General features: G+C 49.4%; 1 protein-coding gene across 1 annotated transcript; it reads right to left on the bottom strand.

Annotated features, from left to right (window-relative positions):
- Positions 1-9: 9 nt before the first annotated feature.
- On the bottom strand, positions 10-10,535 carry LOC137478862 (biotin-dependent 3-methylcrotonyl-coenzyme A carboxylase beta1 subunit-like). Its single transcript, XM_068198976.1, has 13 exons — positions 10,444-10,535; positions 9,433-9,744; positions 7,284-7,480; positions 6,209-6,387; positions 5,349-5,429; positions 4,988-5,166; positions 4,064-4,256; positions 3,033-3,124; positions 2,692-2,848; positions 2,054-2,176; positions 1,538-1,680; positions 1,123-1,204; positions 10-201 (listed from the first exon to the last, which is right to left on the bottom strand). Exons 1-13 carry the CDS (start codon positions 10,533-10,535, stop codon positions 118-120), a joined length of 1,914 nt encoding a protein of 637 aa, XP_068055077.1. The 3' UTR covers positions 10-117.
- Between the last annotated feature and the right edge of the window lie 2,975 nt (positions 10,536-13,510).

The following is a 13,510-nucleotide window of genomic DNA, read 5'->3' as shown; positions in this document are numbered from 1 at the left end:
AATCTGGGATTCTTGTTTGTCTCCAATTGTTCAACACTTTTATTAATGGTATCAAAGAATTAGAAAATGTTTATACTCAGAGTTCTGGTAGAGGGTTCTGGTTTGAGGGGGCTGCAGTTACATCCTGATGATGGGATGGGGACGGGGAGACACAGCCTGGTACTTCTTCTGTTCCATGATCTCCAAGCACTGGGCAATCACCTAATTAAAAACAAAAAAAAAAACCAATATAAACAATGAGCCTAAAAAAAAAAAAAAAAACCAAAAAAAACAGTACAACTCATTAGTTCTGTGCTTATTTATTTGTTCCTTCTGTTTGTGAAATGCTAAACACAGTAAAATGAACAGTTCAACTCTCACTTATTTTCATGTGTAGCTCATAAAGTGGGAATTTCAGGGCTCTAGGACTAAAAGAACTTCTTGGTGCTCTCCCATTATCAAAGTTCTCATAAACTCCATTAAAATATTTACCATCCACATAGTTCCATAAATATGCACCATATTTAGAAGGGTTGTGTTGTGATTTAACCCCAGCTGAAACCAGGACAGATTGAGATCTTCAAGTAAACAAACTTCAGAAGTGCAGAGAAGATTTTTATTGCTAATAAACAATCTAACAAGGCAAAATAAAAGAACAAAGGCAGCGGCTTTCAGAAAGAACCTAATGGAGGGAGGGATGTCTGCCAATTTTAAATCAATAAAAAGGCAGGGGAGCATCCCAAATGTACACAGCAAATTTAAAGCAGGAAAAGAAAATTGCAACAAGCAACATCCCAGGATAAAAGAATGTTTTGGAAATTAGAGGAATTCCGAGGAGCCTGAACTCCAAAGAACAAAGATATGGTAATTATATAGAAAAAAGGGATTCAGATGTAGATTCAAATTATGGTAAAGTCAAAGGAGAGGCTCAGTGAGGAAATGCTGTGGTCAAGTAACCAGAATTCAAGAGAAACTTTTTTTATAAACTAATAGGGAAGAGACAGGATGAGAATTACAGAGAGAAATTCCATGGAGTGAGAAGTGGGAGCCCCAGGTCTGGAATCAGCGCATTGCCAACCCTGAGTGAGTCATGTTCACCCACTGGGAGACTGGAGAATAAAATGGCCTAAAAGGAAAACCCACCTTCCTGGTGTCTTGAGGTAGAATGATCCCATCATCCCAGAGCCTGGCAGAGGAGTAAAAGGCACTGCTTTCTTCCTCTAGCCTGGAGAGGCAGAGAATTGAACAAGCTTAAAAGCACAATAAAAACAGCAGAGCAGTGAAAAGAAATTACAGATGAAACAGGCAAATCCATCCATCTCAAGAGAATGGGCAGCACTGCTGTTAAAATTGGTCAGAAACCAGCAAATAACAGCTGACCATTCTGCAGTAATGGGAAGACCCTAACAGAAAGACATCAAACTATGTGGAAATTTAAAATATTTTTTTAGAAGATCCATGTTTGTTTCATTAGTTGGGATGTGTTGCTCTGTAAGACGAACAAAAGTAGGTAATTTAACAATGAAATCCCTGTCAGGTTTATACTGAATGTCCTTACTTTGTCTTCAGCTGTTTTAGCTCCAGTTCCTCTGCTGTCCAGTCCCCAGCTGGTGGAACTGTGGGGAAATGTTGAGAATCAACAAGACCAACTCTTGCATTAGGCCACAGGAAAAGAAAGTTTGGACTGAATGATCTCCCACACTACAAGGAAAAAACCAAAGAACAGAACAGACTCACTGAGAGGAATCATAAAGAGGTGTCTGTGGGATGAAACAACCAAGGGCAAGGCAGGATGGAACACAGGTGGATTTGTATGAGGACAGACACCCTGTGCTAGGAACCACCACCTCCCCACTGCCTTCAATATTTCTATTTTAATATTTCACTTTGAATTCCAAGCACTTCCACGTTTAATTCTTCCCTGTTAACTTTTCAGCAATCACATGCAGGGTTGCATTTCTTACTCAGATATGAGTTCAGAGCTCGACTTCCCCAGCTGTGTTTTAGAAATGCAGTGACACTTGAGCAGTGTGACACGTGTGTCCCCAAGCCCTGGGCTGGTGCCACCCCGTACCATGATGTAGCTGTCACTCCCAAAACAGCCTCCAATGACAATGGTTATTTTGGGAACAGCAGCACAGGCAACTGCAGCCATCATGGAGGCCTGGGCCTTCAGCCTGTTGGAATGAGCCTCTGCCTGGAATAAAAATAGATATTTCAGATCCTTTAAGACTTTATTCTAGATTCTCTCCACTCTCAACAAACTTGCATTTCTAAATTATCTATTTATTTATTTACAGTTCTGCAGAAACAGATCTGGGATCTAATGGAGGTTTTACTTTCCTTAGCCCAGGAGAAATCCTACTGGGCTTTAATACCTTCATTTTCAAAAGAGAAATTGCCAATTTCCTGGAGTGCAGAGTTACCAGAGGAATCAATAAGCTGTATTCCAATGTCAAAAGCACTGCAAATCCCAAACTTTCCAGCCTGCCTTGCTAACTGAACAGTATCATTTTATATCAGCATCCAGCCCTGCTTAAAATTCAAGTGAGAATGTTCTTAAATCTTTCCGTTAGCAAAGTCATTACGAAGCTTCATCAAGACTGGTAAAAAAAACTAGTTTTCCTAACAGGTAATAATTCTGAAAATGTAACTTTAGGCACAACAAGAACTAAGAGGTGTTTGAAATACATTGAAGCAAACACGTCGTACCTGTGAGATGCTTGCAGGCCCTGCTGGCTGTGGAGCAGTGTTTTGGAGGAAGAGGATGGGAATTCCCCTCTGGCCACAGAGCTGGACAAAGTGGCTGCCCTTGAGAGCAGCATCGTGAGCCAGCTCCCCGTTGTTGGCCACTATCCCCACCAAGTGCCTACAGAACAAACATGGACAGTTGGACTCCATGATCTCAGAGGTTCTTTCCAACCTCAGCAATTCCATGATTCTCCCTTTTGAGGCCTAGGAATGATTGGGATGGTGTGGAACCTGCTGAGGACACAAAAGCTGTTGAGAAATGCACATCCATCCATTTGGATGGGGAATGTTCCCAGCCATACCCTTCCACATGGCCAAATCCTGTCACTAGTGTTGTGCCATAAGTAGCCTTGAATTCCTGGAATCTGCTTCCATCCACCAGCCGGCTCAGAACCTGCAAAGAAACACACAGACTTTACTTTACTAGAGAAATAGAGGTGAAAATAGGAGAGTTCTGCCAAAAGAAATGCTCTGTTCAAACAGTACCTGAGTTATGCAAGATGGATAGAGGGTCTTTGGGTGACTTGCTAAATGCTCAATATGCACAAACCTTCCAATATCTGTTCAGTTTCATTACCAACTGTGTACTTTAAGACAAAGGCCAACTCCAAAATTATTTTAGTTTTACAAAGCACAGTTGTTCCTGTGCATAAAAATGCAAAATAGCAAAAACCAAACCCCAGTGTGTGCAGTTTCAGATTTTGTGCAGAAGAAATGCTTGGTTCATATGGCTCATGCTTTTTTCTAACACAGTTAAAAGCTGCTTTCAAAGCTTTCTACAGTCAATTCCCTCAAGTGCAGGGATTTATCACTAGAAAAGATACTGCATTCACATCCATGGAGACAAAATCTCATGTAGAACACAATGGAAATAGCGTGGGCAACTCTGCATGTCTCTGCTTAAGCTTTAGTGTCTGTCCCAACCTCAAACAACTTTGATTTGAGCTGTGTTGTTTTTTAGTCAGTAATTTCACCATTTCTTTTACATCATCTTGAACACTTGGGGAGAAGAAACAAAAAGGCAGGGGAAGGGAAACACAGACATTAAAGGGCTGTATGTTCTCAAGGCAGCTAACACAGTGAAAGACAGAAAGAAAGCATCCCAACAGTGCATGGAAACAGCAGGGCAGCACTGGCACAATCTGGGATTATTTTATCTCCAGCAGGATTTCAGGTTAAATATTTTCTATAATCCCACAGAACTGCTGCCATGCTGCTTTGTTTCAGGCTTAAGACAGGCTGGCAACAGATGAGGAAATAATTCAGAATAACACCTGGAGCTGTGGGATGGAGCAGAGTGAAGGATGCAGGAATGAAATGCCCGTTCCCTTACCAGTTTGACAGGAAGAGTGCAGCTGTAACCCAGTGGTGCCAGGCCCAGGAGCTCCTCAGGGCTGTACAAGGGACTGTCAGGCTCCCTGTCCTGCTCTGGCACTGGCTCACAGTTTAAGGTAGAGACAACATTACGAATGCACTCATAGGCCTCCTCTTCTGAGGGTGCAAAATGGTCACTGCAGCCACTGACTCTAGGAGACAGAGACATTAATTAGCATCGAATTAATGAGTTCTGAATCCTGAGGGAAAACCCAAACTCTAGGGAAAAAGTTGAGACTCTACAAATGCCCTGTGGAAATACTGTGTGATTTGTTTCTGAATGAATGAGCTGAAAGCAGTCACTCAGTGGAATTTCTGTGCAGTCCAATCCCAAATTAAATTCACACTAAGGAGTTGTTCTTCCCTGTGACTTTTGTGTTTATCTGGATTAAAGAAACACCTTGGCATCTATTTTTTGTGATGCTGTTGTTTCAGACAATATCAAAAAGGGAAAAGAGGAAAGCAAACTTCAGGAATTATTTCAAAATAAGTGGTTGCAGCCAAGATACAAAGACAGGAATGTATTCCATGTAGCATAATTGGGTTAAATATGTGTACTCTAGAAAACACTTGGAAAAGAGGAGATAGCATCCCTCCTCTGTAGCTGCTCCCTGTGAGGCACAGAGGAAATTACTTGCCTGAAGTTGTTCAAGAAGTATGTGGAACAATAGAGATCCAAATCCAACCTGTCCGGTCCCTGCCTCACCCCATCAATAACTTCATTTTACTTCCATTTGGCTGATTTAACCCAAACCCCTGAACCTGAGAAGGCAAGCCAGTGTAACCACAGGTTCCACTCCTAGCCCTGCTCTGAAATGCCAATGCCACATTCCTTTCAGGCTGAGCATGCTGAATTCCCTGGTTTTGAGAATACTCCACACACTGTGAGTGAAGCCTGGCTCCTCCAAGGTCCTCAGGAGAGACATCTTCTCCTGTGGCAGCTTTCACCAGGGGTGGCCCAGCAAGGAACAGCGTCCCAATTTTATCAATGATCACGGATTCCTCAGCCATGGTGGGCACGTAGGCACCTCCAGCCACGCAGGAGCCACACACCACGGCCACCTGAGGGGACAGAGACACACAGAGCTGGAAGGGGACAGGAAAGGCAAAGCCAAGCCCAAAGTTGTTTCAGAAATGCAGTAAGTGCTAAATCACAGCTTGGGGAACAAACCAGAGACAGAATAAAATTTACTACACATTTACACCTTTCCTACACCCCCCCTGCACTCCCCATGCCACTGTACCTGAGGGATTCCCATGGCTGACATGATTGCCTCGTTGTAGAAAATCCTGCCACCATGCAGCTTGTCAGGAAACAGCTCTGACTGAGGAAAAAGAAAAAGGGATTTTTAATGTTAACTACGAAAATTGATGCTTCCTTTTCCCTCCATTCATCCCCAAACACACCAAAACTTCCCTTGGAAAGGTCCCTATTAATAATCACTCCTGAACCTTTCATATATAGCATTCATTGTGGTCCTTCATACATTGTTAAATCCCCCAAAAATACCCATTTGCTTTGAAAGCACAGGCTAATTCTTGTGATTTTTTCTGAAATCAATATATTCTACACAAACTGACTGCAAATGTGGAGAAGGGAAGGGTGGTAGCTCTACTTCATCTGTGAAATGCCTTCAGGAGTTTCCTTTTTTACTGAGTTTTGGATACAATTCCACGTAAACTTCCAGGTAACTTTTAAAGTTTGATAACTTTAAATAACTTTAAAATTCCAGGTATTTTTTCCTGTGTGCTTGCCCTCAGTGTGGATAGAGAACACCTACAGTCTCTATGACAGGATGATTTCTGCATTTCACCAAAGAACCTGTTCAAATTCTTATTTTGCAATCAGAATTGCAAAAACTCCACTTTTAAAGGCCACAGAGCTTAGTGCAACCCTGGCACAAGCAGGACAATAAAATACAAACACTTTAGACATTCTGGAGAGAAAACAGACACCTTCCACTATGTACTCATTTATCGGACACAAAAGCAGCTCAGCACACTCACTGGAGTTTCTAACCTCTGATCAGGTGGGAGGTGCAGGACTAGCCCAGGTGATGAAATAAACAGTGATATTTTCTGCTCTGCAGAGTGCCAGCAGTACCTGCAGGGGTAGGAAGGCTCCCCCACTGTCCACCAGGTGCACAGACAGCAGCCTGTTCTCCATGGCAATTTCCTGGGCTCTCAATTGCTTTTTCACTCCAATTGGGTAAATGGTTCCTCCTTTCACAGTGGCATCACTTGCAATGAAGACACACCAGACCCCACAGATTCTGCCAATTCCTGCAAGCAGTACCACAGGTATTTATCAGGACTTTCTAAAGCAACAGGCAAAGCAAGGGGGGCAAACTTTTAAACTTTTTCAGGAGTTTTTCTCAGTAATGCTACATCAAGAAGGTCCAGATTAACGTGAAAATACCACACAGGGAAGAAATCTACACTCTTGTCTGGAATTACAGTATTTAAAACATTAATCTAAATGACAGAAGAACCTCAAATAAATTTACTTACTTCTGGTGACAATGTAACAGAAAAAAATACACTGTAACTCCCAACCCTTGAGATAAAAGGGAAGGCAATTAAAAATTACCCCTGTAAAACTGAAAAATATAACAATCTGTGATGAAAAAAGGGTTTTCATACTGTTCTTCTAGTTACTTTTTAAACTAGAACCACTCTTCTAAATGCAATTTCGCTGATATTGAATGAAATTGAATTTCACTGAATTTCAATGAAATTTCATTTTGAAGAGCTGTTCCAGTTTAAACTGTTGCAGTTTAAAGAGACAATGTCTGCAGAGAAAATCCAATTATCTGTGTTTTAAAAACACTTCAAAATGTATGTCACAGCTCCTGTTTCTCACAGTAACTTTGTCCTCTCTCCGTTGAGAGGCAACAGCTTATTTAACACATCACCCTACATTTTTTGAGACAAAAAATAGTAAGTGGTAAGTAGAATTACTAAATCTAGAAGAAATTAAAAACCTTTTTTTCAAAGGTTTCTCCCATTACAGTAATACAGCAGTGGCTGAACTCTTCCCTGTTGGGAATAAGAACTTGATAAAAGCAGCATTAACTTTTCCTAGGAAAGCACTTCAGATACTAAAACACCCCATAAACTTTTTTCCATGCATCCTTTCCCCCCGTTTCCCTTTCCCAGTGCCCCCAGCATCCCCCTACCCGTGAGGCAGCCGGCAGCAGGGACATCCCCGTAGGGCATGTGCAGCCCTGCCAGCGGGGACAGCTCCAGGAAATCCGCATCGTCCAGCAGCAGCCCCAGGCGCTCCCGCACGAACACCTTCTTGTTGCGCTGCGTGTGCCGCAGGATGGCGTCTTCTCCCCCTCCTTTCTTCACCCTCTCCAGCAATTCCGAGTACCTGATGGAAAAAAAAAACCAAACCAAAGTCGATGGGAACAAAGCTGTGGGGTGCGGTCACACGCTGGAGGGGAGGGGTGGCTTCCTGAGGGACACGGACAGGGGGAAGAGGTGGGGCTGGAGGAACCTCAGGAGTCCAACACAGCCAAGTGCAGGTCCTGCCCTGGGCCGGGAAAATCCCAGGGACAAACACGGGCTGTGGGAGAAGCGATGCAGAGGAGCCCTGGGAGGATTTGGGGTGTTGGTGGATGGGAAGCTCATCCTGCCCTGTCCAGAGGAACCCACGGAGCTGCTGCAGGGCTGGAGCCCCTCTGGAGCCAGGCTGGAAGAGCTGGGGCTGCTCACCTGGAGAGGAGAAGGATCCAGGGAGAGCTCAGAGCCCCTGGCAGGGCCTGAAGGGGCTCCAGGAGAGCTGCAGAGGGACTGGGGACAGGGCAGGGAGGGACAGGACACGGGGAATGGCTTCACTGCCAGAGGGCAGGGATGGATGGGACACTGGGAATTGGGAATTGTTCCCTGGGAGGGTGGGCAGGGGCTGGGATGGAATTCCCAGAGGAAAATCTGTGGCTGCCCCTGGATCCCTGGCAGTGCCCAAGGCCAGGCTGGAGCAGCCTGGGACAGTGGGAGGTGTCCCTGCCAGGGCAGGGGTGGCACTGGGTGGGCTTTGAGGGCCCTCCTGACCCAAACCATTTTCCTTACAAGTTACTCTTTAGCAGACTGAGCTTAAATATATTGCACAGTTTGCACACAAATGGCATGAAAATGATAAATTCACATTTTCAGATTACTGTTTTTCCAAAGTGTAATAAAAAGCAAAGGTCTATTATTTAAAGCAAACATTTCACTTTAGTTCGCCAAAAGCTGTTTAATAAAGCCAATAATATAATATGTAATAATGAGACTACCATAATGCGCCTGTCCTAATTCAGGATGAACCTCCATGTTCCATCTACTCTAGGGAATAATCCAGCCAAGAGCTTCCTCTGTCAAGTTTATCTGACAAAAATCAGTAACTGGGAAGGGGAATAAATTACTAAATCTGGAAGATATACTAAAAGCAGGGAACACTGCAGTGTCACAAGGAGGAAGTGATTACCCCATGGTATTGTCAGGGCAGCACCATGTATAGGTAAAAAAATGAGTAAACTGTAAACAAACATGGTATCTCAACTTTGGTCTGAAATAAACCAAGTTCTTCCTTTATTTCAGACATTTTTCCCCCAGATGCATCACCTTTAACTGTAAATGTTGTTTGACACAAAGACTCGCACAGCCCTTTGGGTGTGACTCTGTGATGAGTGTGGCTCCCTGCACACTCTGGAGGCTGGAAAAACTTCGGAGGAAAGGGATTTTAATCATGTCCTCGATGCCACCACAGGAGGGCACAGTGTGTTTTCCAAAGCTTTGCTTCCAGCTCGTGGATCTCTCCCCTGAACAAAGGCCTTTTTTGCTGTCTGATCTTTCGGGACAAACACATAAAACACATTTTGTCGTTTTATCTGTAAATGATGATGGACTGCAGCACCCATCCCCTACTCCATCAGGAGTGTGCGAGTCACCATTTACGTCTTTGCATTCGAAATGCAACACGAAACAAATGTTGCGTTGGTCTGGAAAAAGTATTTCTTGGCAATATATGCAAAACAACACGTGGCACTGTTTTAAACAGTTTGCACCTCGATTTGGGTGTTTCAGTCAACATTTCACGGACCGGTTTGTGTAGGAAGGGACCTCAAAGCTCATCCAGTGCCACCCTCTGCCACAGGCAGGGACACCAGGCTGCTCCAAACCCCATCCAACGTGGCCTTGGACACTTCCAGGGATTGGGCAGCTACATTGCTCCATGGGGCAAATGTTGTCCCATGTTAAAAGTCCCTAAAGTGCCCATAAGTGACTCTTACACCATGTCACAAACAGCAATGCTCTAAAAACCCCACAAAACCGCTTTATTACCTTTTAATCACAGCCTCGCTGTTCCTTAAATTCTCTTCGAACACGTGTCGATACACGGCTGGGACACGTCCATCTAGGACCGGGAATGTTTTGGGATGGTGCCTGGATTTGTGTTTATTACTTAAAAACCGGCGGGGAGGCAGGTGCTGCGTCCTTCCCCAGCCCTGCCCCGGCAGCGGCAGCTCCCGATATTCCCTCTGGAGCAGGCGGAAAGGGCTTTTCTCCCGATATTCCCTCTGGAGCAGGCGGATCGGGGTTTTCTCCCGATACTCCCTCTGGAGCAGGTGGATCGGGGTTTTCTCCCGATATTCCCTCTGGAGCAGGCAGAAAGGGCTTTTCTCCCGATATTCCCTCTGGAGCAGGCGGATCGGGGTTTTCTCCCGATATTCCCTCTGGAGCAGGCAGAAAGGGCTTTTCTCCCGATATTCCCTCTGGAGCAGGCGGATCGGGGTTTTCTCCCGATATTCCCTCTGGAGCAGGCGGATCGGGGTTTTCTCCCGATACTCCCTCTGGAGCAGGCAGAAAGGGCTTTTCTCCCAATACTCCCTCTGGAGCAGGTGGATCGGGGTTTTCTCCCAATACTCCCTCTGGAGCAGGCAGAAAGGGCTTTTCTCCCGATATTCCCTCTGGAGCCGGCGGAAAGGGTTTTTCTCCCGATATTCCCTCTGGAGCAGGCAGAAAGGGCTTTTCTCCCAATACTCCCTCTGGAGCAGGTGGATCGGGGTTTTCTCCCGATATTCTCTCTGGAGCAGGCGGATCGGGGTTTTCTCCCGATATTCCCTCTGGAGCAGGCGGATCGGGGTTTTCTCCCGATACTCCCTCTGGAGCAGGCGGATCGGGGTTTTCTCCCGATACTCCCTCTGGAGCAGGCGGATCGGGGTTTTCTCCCGATATTCCCTCTGGAGCAGGCGGATCGGGGTTTTCTCCCGACACTCCCTCTGGAGCAGGCGGATCGGGGTTTTCTCCCGATACTCCCTCTGGAGCAGGCGGATCGGGGTTTTCTCCCGATACTCCCTCTGGAGCAGGCGGGTCAGGGGCTGCAGCGGCGCGGAGGGGCCGGGGCGCCACCGGCCCAGGGCGCCCAGCGGGGCCGGGCTCCACATGGCGCCGAGAGCTGAGGGACAGCGAGTGACAGGAATTACAGAGCGGGTTCCCTCGGCTGAGGCAGCGCGGCCCCTTCGCCTCGGGCGCGGGTCATGAGGGGACCCCCTGACTCCATTCCGCCGGTGCCCGGCCTGCGCGGGGGCCGTGAGGGGACACCCCTGTTCCAGCTGGGGACATGAGGGGACGCCCCGACTCCAGCACTGCATGGGGGGTGGAGAGGCGACATTCCCGACTCCCGTATTCCCGCAGGGGTCGTGAGGGGACACTGCTGGTTCCCGCTTTGATAGGGGGGTCGTGAGGAGCCACTTTGACTCCAGCCGGTCGTGAGGGGACACCCCGGTTCCTGCGGGGGCCGTGAGGGGACACCCCTGTTCCCCCGGGGTTCCTGAGGGGACATCCCTGTTCCTGCGGGAGCCGTGAGGGGACACCCCGGTTCCCGCGAGGTTCGTGAGGGGACACCCCTGTTCCCCCGGGGTTCCTGAGGGGACACCCCTGTTCCCCCGGGGTTCCTGAGGGGACACCCCTGTTCCCCGGGGATCCTGAGGGGACACCCCGGTTCCCGCGAGGTTCGTGAGGGGACACCCCCGTTCCCCCGGGGTTCCTGAGGGGACACCCCCGTTCCCCCGGGGTTCCTGAGGGGACACCCCCGTTCCCCCGGGGTTCCTGAGGGGACACCCCTGTTCCTGCGGGAGCCGTGAGGGGACACCCCGGTTCCCGCGAGGTTCGTGAGGGGACACCCCTGTTCCCCCGGGGCTCCTGAGGGGACACCCCTGTTCCCCGGGGTTCCTGAGGGGACACCCCTGTTCCCCCGGGGCTCCTGAGGGGACACCCCTGTTCCCCGGGGTTCCTGAGGGGACACCCCTGTTCCCCCGGGGTTCCTGAGGGGACACCCCTGTTCCCCCGGGGTTCCTGAGGGGACACCCCTGTTCCCTCGGGGTTCCTGAGGGGACACCCCTGTTCCTGCGGGAGCTGTGAGGGGACACCCCCGTTCCCCCGGGGTTCCTGAGGGGACACCCCTGTTCCTGCGGGAGCTGTGAGGGGACACCCCCGGTCCCTGCCGTGCCACGGCGGCCGCGAGGGGACAGCCCCGCTCCGGGCCGGGCCCAGCCGGGCCTGCGGAGCGCGGCGGGGCCGCGACCGGGGCCGCCCGGGCCGGGTAGGGAGCGCGGGGCCGCGGCCTCTCCGCCGGAGCTCCCCGGCCCCCGCCGGCCCCACTCCCCGCCCGCCCCGTGCCCGCCGCGGCCCGGCCGGACCCTGCCGCCACCGCCCCTTCCTTACCCCGTCCGGTCCCCGCCCGCCTCTCGGGGCGGCTCCGCAGGGCGGCCCGCCCCCGCTGCTCTGTGCCCTCAGTGTCCTGTGTGCCGAGCCATGTGTGAACTCTGTCCCTGGTGTCCTGTGTCCTCTGTGTCCTGTGTGCCGTGTCCTGTATCCTCTGTGTCCTGTGTACCGTGCCATGTGTGCCCTCAGTGTCCTGTGTGCCGAGCCATGTGTGAACTCTGTCCCTGGTGTCCTGTGCCCTCAGTGTCCTGTGTGCCGAGCCATGTGTGAACTCTGTCCCTGGTGTCCTGTGCCCTCTGTCCCTGGTGTCCTGTGCCCTCAGTGTCCTGTGTGCCGTGCCATGTGTGAACTCTGTCCCTGGTGTCCTGTGCCCTCAGTGTCCTGTGTGCCGTGTCCTGTGCCCTCTGTGTCCTGTGTGCCGAGCCATGTGTGAACTCTGTCCCTGGTGTCCTGTGCCCTCAGTGTCCTGTGTGCCGAGCCATGTGTGAACTCTGTCCCTGGTGTCCTGTGCCCTCTGTCCCTGGTGTCCTGTGCCCTCAGTGTCCTGTGTGCCGTGCCATGTGTGAACTCTGTCCCTGGTGTCCTGTGCCCTCAGTGTCCTGTGTGCCGTGTCCTGTGCCCTCTGTGTCCTGTGTGCCGAGCCATGTGTGAACTCTGTCCCTGGTGTCCTGTGCCCTCAGTGTCCTGTGTGCCGAGCCATGTGTGAACTCTGTCCCTGGTGTCCTGTGCCCTCTGTCCCTGGTGTCCTGTGCCCTCAGTGTCCTGTGTGCCGTGCCATGTGTGAACTCTGTCCCTGGTGTCCTGTGCCCTCAGTGTCCTGTGTGCCGTGTCCTGTGCCCTCTGTGTCCTGTGTGCCGAGCCATGTGTGAACTCTGTCCCTGGTGTCCTCTCTGAAATTAAGTTTATCATTAGAATATTAGAACGAATTTGATTTTTCTCCTTCCACACCTCATCCCATCCCTGGGCTGCTTTGGTTTGCTTTTGTCAACCATGGCACAACCTTCTAGAAATTACTGTGTGTTACCTTTCAGTGCCTTCATTAAAATGCATCCCTGCCAGGGAGCTCTTTATCCATATTATACATATTAATAAGGCTGGGTAGCAATAATTAAGGGATGACTAATACCTTCGTGAGTGAAAGTATCCAGCATGGGCTGGAATTCATAGGTAAATACGTTATATATGTTATTAAAAAATCTTGTGGGTAATAATTAAAATTTCCTGATATATAATAATTTAAAATAATATTTGCTGTCCTTTCACAGTTATAACAGACAGGACACTTTTCAGTGTTGTGCTCCCTTGTAGCAAGAAGCTCAGTTCAGGTGGAGCTGTGGGAGGTGGTGCCGCTGCCCTGGGCGGCTTCAGCTGTCCCAGGGGATGTGCCTGAGTCCCTGTGGCTGTCCCAAACCCTGTGACAGGGAGTAGGTCTGAAGGTCTGTGCTGGACCAGGGAGAGCCCCGGGAGCAGCGGGCAGAGATGCTCTGCCAGATCAAAGGTAGCACTCAAGGGCAACACAGACACTGCAGAGCCACCACTGCCACGACCTCCCCACCCTGCCAGGGAACAATTCCCAATTCCCAATGTCCCATCCATCCCTGCCCTCTGGCAGTGAAGCCATTCCCCGTGTCCTGTCCCTCCCTGTCCTGTCCCCAGTCCCTCTGCAGCTCTCCTGGAGCCCCTTCAGGCCCTGCCA

The sequence above is a fragment of the Anomalospiza imberbis genome, chromosome 9 (genome assembly GCF_031753505.1).
Source record: "Anomalospiza imberbis isolate Cuckoo-Finch-1a 21T00152 chromosome 9, ASM3175350v1, whole genome shotgun sequence".
In the NCBI taxonomy this organism is placed as follows: domain Eukaryota; kingdom Metazoa; phylum Chordata; class Aves; order Passeriformes; family Viduidae; genus Anomalospiza; species Anomalospiza imberbis.
The sequence above is the reverse complement of the archived record's forward strand: the minus strand, read 5'-3'. Positions and strand labels throughout refer to the sequence as shown.